The sequence below is a fragment of the Balaenoptera ricei genome, chromosome 9, assembly GCF_028023285.1.
Source record: "Balaenoptera ricei isolate mBalRic1 chromosome 9, mBalRic1.hap2, whole genome shotgun sequence".
NCBI lineage: Eukaryota > Metazoa > Chordata > Mammalia > Artiodactyla > Balaenopteridae > Balaenoptera > Balaenoptera ricei.
The window spans coordinates 4,838,432-4,857,651 of NC_082647.1; the positions used below are offsets into that span (position 1 = coordinate 4,838,432).

General features: G+C 40.2%; 1 protein-coding gene across 6 annotated transcripts in view; it reads right to left on the reverse strand.

Moving 5' to 3' along the window:
* LOC132371336 (actin-related protein 3B) overlaps positions 1-19,220 on the reverse strand; it is a 63,111-nt gene that overhangs the window by 26,700 nt on the left and 17,191 nt on the right. For 3 of the 6 annotated variants that reach the window (XM_059932570.1, XM_059932567.1, XM_059932566.1), the window contains 2 exons: positions 5,731-5,855; positions 4,853-4,963 (listed from right to left, as the gene is read on the reverse strand). In XM_059932570.1, the coding sequence (XP_059788553.1) occupies positions 4,853-4,924 (72 nt within the window). In that variant the 5' untranslated portion in view covers positions 4,925-4,963; positions 5,731-5,855. Of the gene's footprint in view, positions 1-4,852; positions 4,964-5,730; positions 5,856-7,637; positions 7,747-9,392; positions 9,532-9,643; positions 9,737-19,220 lie in introns of those variants that run through there. The other 3 variants (XM_059932568.1, XM_059932564.1, XM_059932569.1) reach the window with 3 other exon arrangements.

The following is a 19,220-nucleotide window of genomic DNA, read 5'->3' on the forward strand; positions in this document are numbered from 1 at the left end:
TGCACAACAATGTGCATGTACTCAAGTCACCAAACTGTAAGTTCAAAAATGGTTAAAATGGTAAATTTTATGTACATTTCATCACAAAAGAAACTTCTAGGTAAAAAAAAAAGATCATAGAAATCACAGCAATAGGAAAAGCAATAAAACACTGATATGTACAAAACACAGGAAATGAATAGGCAATTCACAAAAGAGAAAATACAGCTAATAAACACATGAAAAAATGTTTAAGGTCAAAGTTATTAAAAATGCAAGTTGACAACAAATAATCAAAAATAATATTAATCAATGCTGACAAGAGTTCTAATAATGTGACCTCTAGTACACTGAAGATTTCAGCGTGAAATGGTATGCTAAAGATTCAAAATTATTAATACTTCTGTACCCCCAAATTATATATAATTTTTATATTTTTAATATAAAAAATGCTAATACAGAAAACACTGTGCAAAGATTACTTCATATTACTTCTTAGAAAACCAAGAAATTGGAAACAAAAGTAAACATCTAAAAACAGTGAAACTGCTAAACAGATAGGAAATATTCACTGGATAGAGGATTGTATAGCCATTAAAATGAGGATTACGAAAAGAATGTAAGAAAACGGGGGAAGAGGGACAGAGAACACAATATTGAATGCAAAGTCATACAAAAACATGGGTGAAGAGATTAAATGAAGATACACTAAACGTTAATATTTATGTTAATGGGATGTGAAAAGTCCCACAGATATCTTTCAAATTTTCTAAATCACACTTACAGTTCTATACTAAGAAAAATCTTTACAAGAGTTGTGAAACCCTGGGTTACAGCCTGTGTGTAAAGGCCACAGAAACTCCCAGTACAACTTCCTGCTTTATTTATCCAGACGGAGAAACTCACAGAGGCAAGACGGCAACGCAGCAGAAGGAGCACTGCGTCTCGACACGGCTCTTCCTGGCCCTCTGGCTCCCGACGGGGATGGCACTCGCCACATCCAGCCAGAGTTGTGAAGACAGCTGAATGAATTCTCGTCTTGCCACTGTCTTCACACCTGTAGTCACGTCATTATGGAAGGCACTGCAACGTGCCTACCCTGTACCGATTCTCCCTTCTGCCTTAATGACAAGACCACTGATCAATCACAGGCCCAGAGGAAAAGCATTTCCCAGACTTCCTCATGGACAGGGATGGCTAAGTGAGTAAGTTCCGGCCAATAAGAAGCAAAAGCTGATGGATGCGGCTTCTAGGAAAGCTCCTTACAGGGTTGAAGGCAGACTCAAGCAGTAGACCCCCTTCTGCTCGCTCTTAATGCCTTCTTCCCTGGAATGCAGAGGTGATGAGGGAGCTGCAGGAGCCAACGCGGGGTCATCAGGTAACCTTGGAATGAAAGCCATATGCTAGAGATACTAGAGCACAGAGACCGCTCATGACACCAGAACACTGCCCTGCCCAGCACTGCCCTCCCTACTACAAACGTATGTAAGGAAAATAAAGCCCTTAGCTTGCTAAAACCAATACTTAATTACTTGCTGCCAAACAATTCACCATCTGTGAAGAATTTACATTAAAATATACATACTTCTATTTAAGGGAATGTTTACAATGTAATTAGGTCCTCCTGGCTCCTGAATCAAATTCAGCATTATTAAAGGCATATTCTTATGGGTTCTGAGACTCATAATCATAAACCCATTTTTTTCCTCAATCCTCCATTTCTTTTATGTTTACCACCAGTAACTGTTCCTTTAGGAGACCAATTTAAATGAAACTTTCCCAAACCATTATTTACAACAAGATCTAAATAGGAGATATCAAGTTCTTCTTTTTTTTTTTTTAATACTGAAGCATATGATTAAAACATCACATGAATGCAAGTTACACAAACAAATTTATTCATAATGGTGAAACATCATCTGGTATTAATTCAAAAATAAAGAATTAATCCGTTCCATAAAACCAATCCATATTTCTGCATAAAGACAGCAAACTGAACACATGTCCCTAATACTGCTCCACCCCCAAGCCTCTCTATAACTGCAGTAAAGAAACCTTTTTAAAAATACAAATCCTGAAGGGAGGGAGACCAGGAGAGGAGATGACAAGGCACTGTAAGGTGGAAAGCACGTGGGCCGGGGGTGACGGACTTAGCATACCCAGGGCTGTCAACCTTCGCACCGGCTGGCGGTTTCCGTGCTGAACACAGTGGGTCTAACATCATTCTCAAGAGCCAGGAAGGCAACTATTATGGCGAGTCAGGACTTACCACATGTCATGGCCAGCCTGACTAGGCTAAGGGACACCTGGAGAGCTGGTAAAACATCGTTTCTGGGTGTGTCTGTGAGGGTGTCTCTGGAAGAGATTAGCATTCAGCGGACTGAGAACAGAGACACGCCTTCACCAATGTGGGCGGTTGTCATCTGAGCCACTGAGGACCCGAATGGAACAAAAGACGAAGGAAGGGCGATTCTCTCTCTCTCTCTCTCTCTCTCTTTAAGCTGGGATGTCCATCTTGCCGGCTCCTGGCGCTCAGGCATTCTTGATCAGCACGTGCTGCTTGCTCTTCCTCCTTGATTCATATTCAAAAAGTCTGCCAATCTCTTCTAAAGTTGTAACTCAATTTCCACTCAAGAGCACTGCAATTCTTTAAAATATATGCTTCTGTTTTGAACTCTGGGCACTTCAGTATTGGAGAAAAGAGTAGGATTCCCATTTGCTATCTGCTCAATCCACATGACCGATACAGCCGAGTCTCTGAAACGTCTTGAAAAACGTGAGCCATAATGAGCTCATTCTCACCTATACGCTCAGGCATCTGGTCACCGCAGTCAGAAAGAACAATTTGGGGGGCTACTGAGGGACCTTTAATTTAACCCCTTTAGACTCTCTTATACCAAAAAGCATTATCTGGTATAGCAGTTCAGTAAATGTCTTCAACTGACTTCTAGACTCGGCCATAAATCTCTATACCTGCTTTACTCCCCTTGAACTATTCCATTAACTGACGACTTAAGGGCATAAACCTGAAAGAAATGTACCATTCTCATTACTTCCTCAATCACATCATGCAATGAACTGACCTTGCAAAATTCAAAGCACAATACACAGAACACGATATTTTCTCTGTTTAATAAACTTGATTATTTTTGAATATTCATTACAGGTACTCATTTTTGGCAAATGGACTTTTCCATATTCACACCAAACACCTCCAATTCCTTCCGAGAAAGTGGTTTTATCTTACTAGCCTGTAATGTCAGCTAAAGCAGAAAATAATTTCTTGTAGGAAACAATTCCTGCGGGCTGTGTCCTGGTGGTGTGTGTCTGCTCCACAGGCGAGGACTAAGCGTCCCTCTGAGTGGAGTGAGAGGGGACCTCCTGGCGTGGGAAGCTGAGGCAGACAGAAGGAAGCTGCAGGGCGGCGTGCGCTCCTGAAGTCCTGTCCAACAGGTTGTTACACAACACGCGAGAGATGGAAAGACGCCAAATGGGACGGGCGGGAATCTGTGATCTACTGAGGCTTTAAAGACAAAGCCACTCAGACACACTGTCAGTTTCCTGGCTCCATTTATTTTACGTAAACCACTGTAGACGCACAGGAGAGAAAACACATGGTGGCCTGTAAAACACAGTATTCACACTTGGCAATTCCTAGTTATGGCGATATAGCCAGAAAGAAAGATCAGGGCACTTTCAAGGACTTGCTGTACTAGACATTAAACATATAGATTCCACTAACTACCATAATAGCCTTGTAGTTAACATATTTTAAGCCAGATAATTCTAAAGAACACTCCATATTTAACATTAGAAAGAACTATATAATTGGGGATCAGGGACCATTTGACAATGTACTTGCATGGAAAAAATCCAAAGCTAAATTATGTAGGTTGTAATGTGCAGCTTATGCTACGTGCAACTGTTCTCCACAAAGCAAGTGTTTTGTACATGTAATTAATTTTAACTTAAAAAGAACATTTCATGGAAGGAAACATGTGAAGTTGAGTCGAACAATTAGAACAGATTCCATAACCAAGAGATATTTCTTTTCATTTCTGTGTAATGCTTTATTTTGTTTGAACAAGACCAATTACGTACCACAATATCAGGGCCCATAACTCAGGTCAATTTTATTTTAGAGTGCGATTTAAACCCTGGCAAGATAACATCTTGACTCAGTTTCCTCTGCTATATAAGAAGCAAAAATCAGACTCATCCAGTTACCTCTCGAGGACATCCAAGTGCACAGTTGGTTTCCTACCCAAATCCATTCCTCCCTCCACCTTCCCTGCTGTTAGAGATCTGTTTAGGTACCTACCCTCTTGGGGCCAGATGATCAGACATCGTCCCCTCACCAGCCCAAGGGAGAGAATCTTGATCAATCTAAACCTGTCAAGGTAATTCCATTCCCCTTGCAAGGGACCAGGCTAGGCACGGACAGATGGCGTAAATCTCCTGGGAAGGTTTCTAGAAAAGGGATTCTTAATTCCTAAAAAGTGCTTCTACCTCTGACAGCAAATACACCAAGAGGTGGTAAAGGAACTTGGGCAGCCATCCTGGGGCTTGAGAGGAACCAACACATGAGGCCAAACTACTGAATTAGGCTGGTCCTTGCCTCCGTCCCTGAGCTGCTGAAATCACGAGCCCTGGAGCGGCCTGACTCTGGCCTTTTTGTTTCATGAGATAATAAGCCCCTTTTGGCTTTCAGGCATTTTTGTTGAGCTTTCTGTTATTTGCCCAAAAAGCACCCCCATTCATACAAACAGCTTTAGCAGGCATTAAAAACTCCCCAGGGAAGAACACCTTGGGTTTAAAATCTACGCAACTTGGACTTTACAGGGGTATATTCCTCTTAGGTCCAGTTACTCACCATTAAAAAATAATGATCCTCAGGCTCAGCTCGAAGATACTTAAAAATCACTTGTTCCATGAACCTTTCCATTAGATCCCAGTCTTCAATTATTCCGTGTCTTATTGGCCACTAAAGCAAGAGAAACCAAACTACATCAAGCTTCAGTTCACATCAGTAAGAGCGACAGTTTAACGACAGCACTGGCCCGGAAGAGATGGAAGACAGCGAGTTATTAAACAGTTCCTCTGCATGGAGTGAATGTTAATTTATATAAAGAAACAACAGGCACTTTACCAGAAAGATTACATGACATTACTGTTTATATTCTACTCCACCCATTTCTAAGCACAAAGCATCGTCCTAACAATGGGGTAACAGATGGAAAAGCAGAGCTAATCTACAATACCATTCGATCTGGAGTTTGGGGAGTGTTTTTTTAAGAACAAATGTCTAGTTAAATAACTTTAGTGTTGGTGTGCCGAACTGGGCGATTGGGATTGACATGTATACACTGATGTGTATAAAATTGATGACTGATTAAAAAAATAAAATACAATAAAATAACTTTAGTGCTTCTTTTTAATTGATCAACCTGCAACTTTCCACATGTGACAGGTTAATTAGTCAACCTGCAGGTTTCCACAGGAGCAGACCTTGCTTTCCACATAACCCAGCGGTCCCTGAGTCAACTCTGCATTTGTAAATTCACTTGATTCCCCACATCAAAAATACCCTCATCAAAAACAACAACAACAAAACCTCTCTTCAAACGTAAGAATAAAACATATTCTAGAACTCACAGTACAGATTCTACACAAGCACCCTTTTGCATCACTCGCCCTGCCGCTCTGCTCCCGGCTGTGCACTTGCAGAAGCGAATCCCGGGAGGAGTTTACCTTTGTGGCGTACGTGGGTTTATCTATGGCTTCGTCCCCTATGAAGAAGTCCAGGTCGTCGACACCCCTCAACACCCTCCTCTGGGCTTGGTCGACCACCTTTGCCGACTCTCTGATGGCAATACCTTAGGAAAAACAGCACAAAGAGCCCATCACCATACTCATTCATTTCAATGATCAAGAGAGGATGATAAAATCCCTATGTATGTACAAGTAAATTTCCAACGTTAGGGTTTTATTTGGGGTCGAGTGTGTTCACAGAGAAGACTCTATCAGTGAGTACATCAAGTAATACAGGAACAAGTTACCACGTTCCAGCATTATTTTCAGCATGGCACAAAAGAACTCAGCTGGTCTGCTTCTAATGCTGACAAAAGCTACATTACTAAATTTCTCAGTTTCATCTGAAAAAAATTCCTCAAGATAGTAAGTGAAATGCCCATGGAGTATCAAATAGGTTCCAAATTTCTAAATACAATATAGGAGACAAAATTTAAAATATAATACAGAAGAAGAGAGTAAACTGAAAAACGCCTCATGTCATTTTCATGAAACTCTGTCAGATTTAAAACATATTTTTAGTCTTGTTACCAAAAAATAAAAAAAAAAACCTGATTTCCCATTAAAAGAAAAACTAAGAGGTTGCTGACTAGTATCCGACAAAAAGAAAAGTACAATAATCAAACAACTGTATTATGTAAAAATATTAATGGCTTTTTTGAAACATTATTTTACTAAGAGCTTAACCTTGATACTTAGGAATATACTTAGTAGTAAATAATCATATAAAACTTAACTCCAGAATTAACCTCTAATGAAATGTGGAAAGCTTCACAAAGATTCAATTTTCCATTTAAACTCCTAACCCCTGGTTAAACTCTGAGTTCCTAAAAACTACTCTTCATCAAATTCATTCCAAAACAAATTAGTAAACAAATACAATTACTTTTAAAGGTAGATTATCTGAAATCCCCAATTTATTACAAATGAAAAATAGCAACAAAGCTACGGGAGTGAATTTTAATCCTTTTTCTCAGAAAGCTATCTTTAAGTAACAGGCTGAAGAGGTGGAAAAAAAAAAAGGACAGAAATCACTTTGCCCATCTCCTTTTCTCACTCCAACTCACTGCCACATTTAGTCTCGAAGCTTTCAAGTTACGAAAGGTGGCACAAATCTAAAGGACAGAATTTCTGCAGGAAATGCTGGGGCTGAGCCTAGAGAAGGCATCCAGGTCAGAAGCAGTGAGCCCGTCGGGGCCATGAGGCTGAGAATGGGGCCAGAAAAGTCTGGGGGGCCAACACTTACTAAGGCAACCTGTGGAGACAAACACAACCCATCTCTGAACACTGAGCAGTGGCGCACTGACACAGAATCATCTGATGCGCCAGGGAGCATTTCAAAGGGCCCCTGGAGACAGGGCTTGCAGCAGACCTCAAAACTCCTCGCCGTGTGGCAGTGCCAGATTCCACCCTCCGGGCAAGACCAAACTTAACTATGCATGAATTTAGAATTAAACTGCCAAGTCAACATAAAAGACTGTAAAGAGACAAAGACAAAAAGATTCTTCAATTCATGACTTCATTCAAGTTTGCCAACAATTTGAGGGCAATATATCTAACCAAAAGAAAACTCACCACCTTAAAGAAAAAAATGCTAACCTTAGTGAGGATGAAGCTACCATGCTCAAAAATTCACCTGACAACAAAGTAAACCTTATCCCTCCCAAAAGGGAGATGTAAGTACTCTGACCCCAAATCACAGGAGATCTATGTTTTAGTGGCCCTTAGCAGCAGCAGCAGCAAGAAATCATAGAGCGTGCTTCTTTTAACTATTACACGGAAGCAACTAAAGCCATGAAAGAGAGTAAAGGTTTACAGAGCTTATATTCAAAATCTTTTGTTCATACCTATGAAAAGCAAGATGTGGTCCAAATAGTCCTTGCAAACATGATGGAGAAATGTGTCTAAAGAGTAGCTATCAGTGAGCATCTCTGAGTATTCACGGAGTATACACATGACTCATCGTAGGACACAGATCTAAATCACCCGCAGCTTTCTCCAGCACACCACAGCTTCCTACAGGACCCTGACTCAGGTGTAAACAAAGACAACAAGTGTGCGGAGAACATTAAGATGGAAAGGACAACAAATATAACAGATAACAGGATCAGCACCTAAACATTCCAACCACTTACATACATGTGGCATCTCCATGCAATGGAATATCATGAGGCCACAAAAAGCAATGAAGCAGTTCACAAAGTGACCCACAACGTTCTCAAAGATGGAGCGCCACGAGAAAAAAAGCAAGGTGCAAAACGGTGTTCGTGGATGCCATCACTTAGGTAAAAACACGTCTGTGTATATTTGCTGGTACGTGTAGAGCTACATCAGGAAGGAAGAAACCAGAAACAGTAGTTGCCATCTAAGAGGGGAAGTGGATGGTAGAGAGTTAATTTTCACTGTACATCTTTTTACAGCATTTAATTTGTATGTCACATGAATGCATTACCTATTCAAAATTAATTAAATTTGGACTTCTGCTTCTGAAAAGATGGAGTAAACATACTTTTCTCTACTCCTCTCACTAAGCACAGCTAGAATCCCTGGACTTTATATTTGAAAGAAACATAAAAATGCTGAGAGGTGGGGCTTCCCTGGTGGCGCAGTGGTTAAGAATCCACCTGCCAATGCAGGGGACACGGGTTCGAGCCCTGGTCCGGGAAGATCCCACATGCTGCGGAGCAACTAAGCCCGTGCGCCACAACTACTGAGCCTGCGCTCTAGAGCCCGCGAGCCACAACTACTGAGCCCACGTGCCACAACTACTGAAGCCCGTGCACCTAGAACCCGTGCTCCACAACAAGAGAAGCCACCGCAATGAGAAGCCCGTGCACCGCAATGAAGAGTAGCCCCGCTTGCCTCAACTAGAGAAAGCCCGCGCGCAGCAACGAAGACCCAACGCAGCCAAAAATAATAAATAAATAAAATAAATAAATTTATTTAAAAAAAAAAATGCGGAGAGGTGAAGAGAAAGCAGCAGACTGGCTAGGGACCTCAGGACCCAAGGAACAACATGCTGGTGACTTCCAGGTTTTCGCTTGTCTCATGTATCCTACACTGGCTGCCAGGGGAGCCAACAACCCAGAAACACCCGTGGGAACAAACAAACACGGTCCCCAAAAGCCTGCTGTCTCCAGCCAAAGGAGGTGAAAGGGGCAGTGAAAACATACAACTGCCTGACTCCAGTCAAACACGACAGAAAAACAAACCCCCCACGCGCAGTGTAGACACCACGCGGGAGCCAGGACTCATCTCACCCCTCTGCCTCCACACCGGGGTCCTGCCAGAGGAGGCCCGGTGGAAAGTCAGCACTTCCACCCCTCACCCTCCCGGCGGATGGTACCTGCAGAGGCCCAGTCAGGGGTCTGATCCCCCGCCCACACTCAGCAGCAACATGGAGCGCCTCCCCAAATGAGTGTCAACAAAGGCCAAGAGGAAAACCTGAACTTCAGCCCCAAACTGGCATTAACAAAGGGTATCCCCCTTCCCCCGCTGAAGCAATATCAGAAATGACTTGCCAAAGCATAAGATTTAAATAAGATCTGGAATCTCATAATACCCAAAATGTCCAGGTTTCAATAAAAAAAAAAAACTCTCACCATAGCAAGAACCAGGAACATCTCAAGTGAAATGAGAAAAGATGATCAATAGATACCAACACTGAGACGACACAGAGAATTACCAAACAAGATTTTAGGAGCCATCATAAAATGCTTCAATGAGCAACTACAAATGCACCTGAAACAAATGAAAAATAAAAGGAAGTCAGCAAAGGAACACAAAGTCACAGCAAAGATAAAAGATATAAAGACAAAACCCACAAAAATTTTAGAACCAAAAAACACAATACCTGAAATAAAAATGTCAATGGATGAGCTCAGCAGCAGAAAACGACAGGGGAAAGAGTCACTGAACTTGAAGACAGCAACAGAAATAACCCAACCTGAACAACAAAGAGAAAACAGACTGAAAAACAAATGAACAGGGCTTCAGGGACATGTGGGCTGGACAACAGCAGATCTAATATTCATGTATTCCGAGTCCCACATGAGAGGAGAAAGGAGGTAGGGCTGGAAACGCATCCAAAGAAATTATGGTTAAAAGTTTGTCAAATTTGGGAATCCTCTGGTGGCCCAGTGGTTAGGACTCCGCACTTCCACTGCAGGGGACCTGGGTTCGATCCCTGGTTGGGGAACTAAGATCCTGCAAGCTGCGTGGTGAGAAAAAAAAAAAATTTGGCAAAAAAAATAAAATAAACCCATAAATTTAAGGTTGAATAAACTCCAAAGAGGATAAACCCCCAAAAAATCCAAAAACTAAAGAGCAAAGAAAAAATTTTGCATGCCTCCAGCAAATTTCTCATCAGAAATCAGGGAGCCCAAAAGGAAGTTGCATATTTTCAAGTGTTGCGAGAACTGCCCACTCAGAATTCTATATTCAGCAAAAATTTCCTTCAAAAATGAAGAGCAAATCTAGACATTCTCAGATGAACAAAAACTAACAGAATTTGTCACCAACATATCTACTCTAAAAGACTAAAGAAAGTTCTCTAAACAGAGAGGAAATGATAAAAGAAGGAATCCTGGAACATCAGGAAGGAAGGAAGAACAAGAGCAAAAATATGGAAATTACAATTCCTTTCCTTCTCCTCTTGTGTTTGCTAAATTATGTTTGGCAGTTAAAGCAAAAATTATAATGCTAATGTGCTTCTCAATGTATAACCTCAATTGTAACAGAAAGGGAGGAGGGTAAAGGGACATAAAGGGAGATAAGGTTTCTACGTGTCAATGAAACTGGTAAATGCTGACACCACAGACTAAGAAAAGCTATGTATATATAAGGTAATAGCTACAGCAACCACTTAAAAAGCTCCACAGAGAGAAGCACTCAAAAACACCACAGATATGGGACTTCCCTGGTGGTCCAGTGGTTGGGACTCTGCGCTCCCAATGCAGGGGGCCTGGGCTCGATCCCTGGTCAAGGAACTAGATTCCCACATGCCACAACTAAGAGCCTGCATGCCACAACAAAGATCCCGCGCGCCACAGCTAAGACCCAGCGCAGCCTAAATAAATAAATAAGACACCACAGATAAGTCAAAATGAAATTCTAAAACATACTCAAGTAATCCACAGGAAGTTAGGTAAAACAAAACAAAGAAATGAAAAACAGAAAGAACAAACAGAAAAAGAACTAATCAATAATCACAATAAATGTAATGGTCTAAACACACCAGTTAAAAGACAGATATTGGTAGAGTGGATTAAAAAAACATGACGGAACTCTACATTGTCTACGAGAAACTCTCTTCAAATATAACAATATACAGGCACACCTGGTTTTACTGTGCTTTGCTTTTATTTAGTCTTTTTTACAAATTGAAGGTTTCTGGCAACCCTAAGTTGAGCAAGTCTACTGGTGCCACTTTTCCAACAGCATTTGCTCACTTCATGTCTCTGTGTCACATTTTGGTAATTCTCGCAATATTTCAAACTTTTTCATCATTATTATATTTGTTAAGGGGATCTGTGATCAGTGATCTTTGATGTTACTACTATGATTTGCTGAAGGCTCAGATGATGGTTAGCATTTTTTAGCAATAAAGTATTTTTTAATTAAGGTACATACACTGTTTTTTTAGACATATGCTATTGCACACTTAACAGATGGCAGAACAGTGTAAACATAACTTTTAAATCGACTGGGAAACCAAAATTTCGTGTGACTCGCTTTATTGTGATATTCACTTTATTGCAGTAGTCTAGAACCAAACCCACAACATCTCCAAGGTATGCCTGTATGTAGGTTAAAACTAGAAAGATGGAAAAAGATACTCCACAAAAATATTAATCAAAGAAAGCATGAGTGGCCATACTGCTATCAGAAAAAGTAAACTTTATAGCAAAGAAAATTACCACTGATAGAAAGGGACATTAAATAGCAATAAAGAGTCAATCTGTCAAGACAGAGCAATCCTAAACGTGTATGTACCAAAGAATGCTGCAAAATATGAAACAAAAACTCAAAGGAGAAAAAGACAAGTCCACAATTATAGATATAGACTTTACCTCTCTCTCAGCTAGTGATGGAACAAGTAGAGAGAAAATGAGCAAGGATATAGAAGAACTCAACACCATCAGCCTACAGGATCTAACCGACATGAAGAGAACATTCCACCCAACAAGAGCAGAACACACACTGTTTTCAAGTGCACATGGGACCAAAATAAATCTAATACTGGACCATAAAAAGAATCTCAACAAGTTTAAAAGAATTAAAACCATAAAAGTGTGCTTTCTGACTACAATGGAATTAACTCAGAAATCAATAACAGAAAGATAATGAGAAAATCCCCCAAATACTTGGAAACTAAACAACATAGTTCTGAATAATCCATGGATCAAAGAGGAAGTCTCAGGGAAACTAAAAACTGCATGAACAGAATGAAAATTAAAATACAAAATATTAAAATGTGTGGGACATAGCTAAAGCAGTGCTAAGAAGGAAATTTTTAACACTACATGCTGACATTAGAAAAAAGAAGAAGTCTCAAATCAATAATCTAAGTTCCCACCTTAAGAACCGAGAAGAGTAAAATAAACCCAAAGCAAGAAAATGGAAGGAAATAAAGAGCAGAAATTAATGAAATTTAAAACAGAGAAAAATCAATGAATCAAACAGCTGATTCATCGAAAGTTAAAACTTTTGCTCTGCAAAAGACCCTGTGAAGAGGATGAAAAGACAAGCTAAATGATGGGAGAAATTACTTGCAAACCACATATCTGACAAACAACTCATATCTAGTATATACAAAGAACCCTGAAAACTTAACAGTAAAAATACAAGCAACACTATTAAAAAATGAGCAAAAGACATGAAGAGACATTTCCAAGAAGATATTCAGATAGCAAATAAGCACATGAAAAGATGTTTGCCATCACTGGCCGTTAGGGAAATGAAAATAAGGAGGAGAATGAGACATCACTGCACACTTACTGGAACAGATAAAGTAAATCAGTGACAATGGCAAACGCTGTCAAGGTGAAGCTGGCTCTCTCATACATAGCTGGTGGGAGTGCAAAATGACTCAGCCGCTGTGGAAAGCACTCTGGTAGCTACTGAAAAATACTAAACGCAAACTTGCCATATAACTTGCGCTATACATAGGATTTGTCCAGAGAAATGAAAAATTATGTCCACACAAAGACCTACACACAATTGTTCACAGCAGCTATATTTGTAATAGCTAAAAACTGGAAATAACCGAGATGCCCCTCAAAAGAAGAACGTTTAAAACATCTGTGGTACACATCCACACACTGGAATAATACCACGCAGCAATAAAAAGGGACAATCTACTGATACATGCAACAACCTGGATGGAGCCCAAGGGCTTTATGCCAAATGAGCAAGCTAATCTCAAAAGGACACATATACTGTATTACTCCATCTCTATAACATCCTCTAAACAGCAAAATTATGGGGACGGAAACAGATTAGTGGTGGTCAGTGGGCAAGGACGGTGGAGGGGAGGGGTATACGTGTAATTATAAAGAAATAACATGGGAAATAACACATGTAATTATAAAGTAATAATACGTGTAATTATAAAGAAATAATACATCTTTGTGGTGATGAAATAGTTCTATATCGTGACTGCAGTGGTGGTTACAGGCATCTACACATGGGATAAAATGACAGAGAACTGCACTTACACTGTTCCAACGTCAAACTCCTGGTTTTGATATTGTACTATGATTGTGTAAGATGTAACCTTTGGCAGAAACAGGAAAAAGGGTACACAGAACCTCTCTAAACTCTCTTTACAACTTCCTGTGACTTTATATTTCAAAATAAAATATTTTAAACACAAATAAAATATAGTTGTAAGGTATGTATGAGCTTGTAAATTATTTAAACAAATTAAAAAATAAAGCACCTCAGTTAGCTATAATGATGAATCAAAACTAACAAGATTAAACTTAATAAAGAACAATGTAAAAGTTCTGCAGATCAAAAAAAAAAAATGTATGGGTATAGAATGTGTATAACCAGAAGACATAGGCTATTCTCCAAGTGCTAAAAAGTCATTGGAAGGCAATCTAAGGAAAATTATCAGGGAGAGTATATCTAAGGAAGAATACACCTAAAGATTTAGATAAAAATTCTGTATCTCAAGAACACTTGCTACAGCAGTTGACAGACAACAGTAATTATTTTTTAACATTTATTTATTTGTTTGTTTGTTTATTTGTTTGTTTGGCTGTGCCAGGTCTCAGTTGCGGCACGCAGGATCTTTGTTGCTGCATGTGGGATCTTCGTTGCGGCATGCGGGATCTTTAGATGTGGCATGCGGGATCTTTTAGTTGCAGCATGTGGGAACTTTAGCTGCAGCATGCAAACTCATAGTTGCAGCATGTGGGATCTAGTTCCCTGACCAAGGATCAAACCCGGGCCCCCTGCATTGGGAGAGCAGAGCCTTAGCCACTGGACCACTAGGGAAATCCTGACAACAATAATTTTTAAAATAAAAATATCCAGTATATTTCTCAAAAGAATGTCAAACATTTTACTAAACCTTCAAACAATAATTCCTAACTTATATAAACTATTCCAAAGAACAGAAAAGAAAGCTAACAACCTCATTTCATAAAGCCAGTATAATTTTGATGTACAAACCAAACAAAACTAGTACAAAAAAATTATAGACTAATCTCACTTTTGAACATAGATAAAAAAATCCCAAATAAATATTTGCAAATACAATTCAGCATGTACTTGATATTTCATAACCAAGTAGGGTTTATCTCAAGAATAAAATAAAAGACCGTTCAACATTCGAAAAATATATCAATTAATTCATATTAGGAGCCTAAATGTCAAAACCACATAATCATCTCAAGAGATATACAAAAAGCCTTAAATGTCGACATCTATTCATAATTTAAAAAAAAATTTTTAAAAACCTCTTATTAAACTAGGGACACAAGGGCACTGTATTAACCTGAAAAAGCATTTCCACAAAAACCTACAACAATCACTAGTAAAACAGTAAAATCATTCTTTTTAAAATCAGAAAGACAAAAGCACTGGCTATCCCCAGTTCTAGTCACTGATAGAAGCTCTAGCCAGTGCAGCCAGATCAAGAAAAAAAATATGAAGTACTGGGGTTGGAAGAGACAAAATAACCATTATTTGCAGTTAATACAATAGCTTACATAGACAACTTAAGAGAACCTGCAAGCTATTCGAACAAGACAGGGCAGCAGGATTGTTGGATTCAAAAACAACTTTAAAAATTCAGCAGCATTCCTACTATGGTGGCAACAATTAGAAAATTTAATTAAAAAAAAAAATTCACAACAGCAAAAAAACATAAAGGTACCTAAAAATAAATATGGCAAAAGGTATGTATGAGCTTTTTAAAGAATACTGAAAAACATTACTGAAAAACATAAGAGACATGAATAAACAATAAAACATACATACCATATTCCTGGATAGGAAAATTCAATTCATAAAGATATCAAATTTTTAAAAATATTTATTTATTTAGGCTGCGCCGTGTCTTCGTTGCGGCATGCAGGATCTTTGTTGCGGCATGCAGGATCTTTAGTTGCTGCATGCATGCGGGATCTAGTTCCCCGACCAGGGATCGAACTTGGGCACCCTACATTGGGAGAGTGGAGTCTTACCCACTGGACCACCATGGAAGTCCCAAGATATCAAGTTTTTCCCAAATTAATCTACAAATTCAATGTGTCTCTAATCAAAATCCCATCATAATTTTTCATTGACCTTAAACTGATTCTAAAATTTATGATAAAGAGTAAGGGCCTAAGAATAGCCAAGGCTACTCTGAGAAAGAAAAAGGAGGAGGAACCAGACCCACCGGATATAAAGAGACATGCCAAAGTAATAGTATTTAATACAGTATGAATTTGCAACAGAAAAACACCATAAATATTCCCAACCATACACAGTGCCTCAATATGATTGAAGAGGCACCCTCCAATAAGTGGTGCTGGGGCAACTGGCCTTCCATTTGGAAAACAATTAAATTAACTCTCTCTCCCACACCATAAAAAAAAAAAATTTTTTTTCTTAGAAGAAAATACAGACAGTCTTTATGACTTTAGACTATAAATGCATTTTTTAATAGAAACAAATTATAAAAAAGGTAAGACTGAAAAACTGAACTACATGAAACTTTTAAACTTCTGGGATTAAAAAATAATTTTAAAGACATCTTAAAATAGGAGAAGAGGGACTTCCCTGGTGGCGCAGTTGTTAAGAATGCCCCTGCCAATGCAGGGGACACGGGTTTGAGCCCTTGTCCAGGAAGATCCCACATGCCGCGGAAGAGCTAAGCCCGTGCGTCACAACTACTGAGCCAGCATTCTACAGCCCACGAGACACAACTACCGAGCCCACGTGCCACAACTACTGAAGCCTGCACACCTAGAGCCTGTGCTCCACAACAAGAGAAGCCACCGCAATGAGAAGCCCACGCACCGCAACCAAGAGTAGCCTCCGCTCGCTGCAACTAGAGAAAGCCCACGTGCAGCAACAAAGACCCAACACAGCCAAAAAATTAATTAATTAATTATAAATAAATAAATAAATAAATAAATAAATAAAATAGAAGAGGATGTTTATAAGACGTTAGTATTCAAAGTATACACAGAGTTTCTGTAACTCCATAAAAAAGACCAAAAAATGCAACAGAAAAATGGGCAAATACACAATGAAAGGTGCTCAACCTTCCTAGTAATCAGAGAAATGCAGACTTATAAAATGAGACATCATTTTACGTTCATTAGACTGGCAAAAATTTAAGTCAAATAAGATCAACTGTCGTCAAGGATGTGCAGAATCAGAAACTCCCATCCACTGCTGATGGGCATTTAAATCAGTACAGGCGCTCGGAAAGCCGTCTGGCAATACCTGACAAGGCTGAAGAGGTGCATACCTGAATGATGAAACAACCCCGTTTCTCATATTTTCTCTTGGGAAACTAGCACATGTGGATAAGAAGATACTTACTGTATCATTTTGTACAACAGAGAAAAAACTGGAAGATGCCCAAATGTAGATTCACGTATTAGATTTCTGATCTAGATCTGTATATAGCAACACTGATACACCTTAAAAACAAAATATTGAGGGTTTAAAAAAAAACAATGCAGGGCTTCCCTGGGGACGCAGTGGTTGAGAATCTGCCTGCCAATGCAGGGGACACGGGTTCGAGCCCTGGTCTGGGAAGGTCCCACATGCCGCGGAGCAACTGGCCCCGTGAGCCACAATTGCTGAGCCTGCGCGTCTGGAGCCTGTGCTCCGCAACAAGAGAGGCCGCGATGGTGAGAGGACCGTGCACCGCGATGAAGAGTGGCCCCCACTTGCCGCAACTAGAGAAAGCCCTCACACAGAAACAAAGACCCAACACAGCCATAAATAAATAAATAAATAAATAAAATTAAAAAAAAAAAACAATGCAGAAAGTTATTTACAGTATAATTATCATTTTGGAAATGATACATACATACTGTCATTGTATCCTGTATCTGTAACATAAGGATGAAGCATGGACTGAATACAGCTAATGTCCAGCAAAGGAGGGAGAGCGGGGAAGGACTGGAGGAGAGAAAAGGGGGCTGGCACTCACACGGATGTATGTCTGTATTACGTATTTACAAGATGCAATTGTGTTAACATTCGTTCATTCCGGGTGGTAGGTAAATGGGTCTTTGTTATATTATCTTTCTTTCTGTCTGTCTTTCTTTTTTTTTCCAAAATAAAGATTTAAAAGACATTCAGAAACAAAAGCATCTCTGGGCTCAATCCCCTGTTTCCAGTCTAGACCTTTCCCCAGAGCATCAAACCTTTTACCCAGTTGCCTACAGGACGTTTACACCTGAACTCTTCGAACACCAACTGTCTACAATGTACTTACTTTCTCCTGACCCCTCCCACATCCTCTTTCTATGGATGTGATCACCACACATACACTCCTCTGCCTGAAACTTTTCAATGACTCTCAACATTCTCCAACAACTTAAAGGAAAAAAAAAAATAGAGAAAACCTTTCTTCAAACAATCAAGCAAATTCTGCACAGAAGCTCAAATAAATAAGATACAGGCAGGGCTGCCCTGGTCGACCAGGACAGGGCTCGGCGACTCTCTAGTCTGGGACGAGGCCCCTGAGGGAGCCTGGGAAACAATGTGAAGGTTCCCCGTTTGCAAAATAAAATGACAATTCCTTAAGATACAAGTGCTAGCCTTCTACACATTCCCAGCCCGCTCTCCTGCCACCCTCTGCCTGGGAGGTGCCTCCCCTCTGTGCCCACCAGAACCAGAAAGGCCCTGTTCCGGCACTCTCCACACAGCCACACACGTACAGACAAGCTCCCTTCTCTCTTTGGAAGTGAAGCCACTTTGCATCTTGAACTTCACCTTGTGAACAGAGCCTCTGTAACCACAAACAGGGTTCGGTTGCCAGGACTGAGAGGGCAGCAGGTCTGCTGCCCAAGGTACCCGAGGCCCTCTGTCCACCTGTCCCAACGCACTCCCTTCTGCCCCCCCGCGGCTTCTCTAACTCTTGCAACAAATTCAGCCAAGGGTATAGCTCTTCCTTTACTCCTGCCTCCTTGATCTTTTTCTTTCTAGCTTCTCCCACTGCTGTTCTCAGCACCAGTGTGAGAGCTGCCACGCCTGCTGACAGTGAATGGAATCCTGCTAATAGCTGACTTCAATCCCCTCTCTGTTAATGATGACAGGTGAAGTGGGGCGGCCAACTGAAAGCTGCCGACAGTTGTATTAAAGCAAGAGGTGCAAGGTTATCCTCTTAGAGCTGCTGCACTTCACAAGGTTAAAACTAATCTGCTTTGAAAAATCGGAAAGTCCAATTCCAATTCACCAGTTCAGCATGGAATGATCCAGTTCTCTGGCATTCACAATATAAAATTCACAAAAGACTGATCCACCCTACAGAATGCCAATTGTTATGGACTGAATTGTGTCCCCTCAAAATTCCTATGCTGAAGCCCTAACCCCCAATGTGACTGTATTTGGAGATGGGACCTCTCAGGTTAAATGAGGTCATAAGGGTAGAGCCTCAGTTCCACAGGACTGGTGTCCTTATAAGAAGAGGAAGAGATACCAGAGGTCTCCCTCTCAGCCATGCACACACACAAAAAAAAAGGCCCTGTGAGGACACAGTGAGAAGGCACCATCCACAAGCCAAGGAGAGAGGCCTCACCAGAAACCAATCCTGATGGCACCTTGATCTTGGACTTAAAGCTTCTATTCTGTGATAAAATTAATTTCTGTTGGTTAAGACATCCAGTCTATGGTATTTTGTTATGGCAGCCCTAGCAAACTAATACAACAAATCATGAATTTAAAATGAGGACCAGCAGACCAATCAT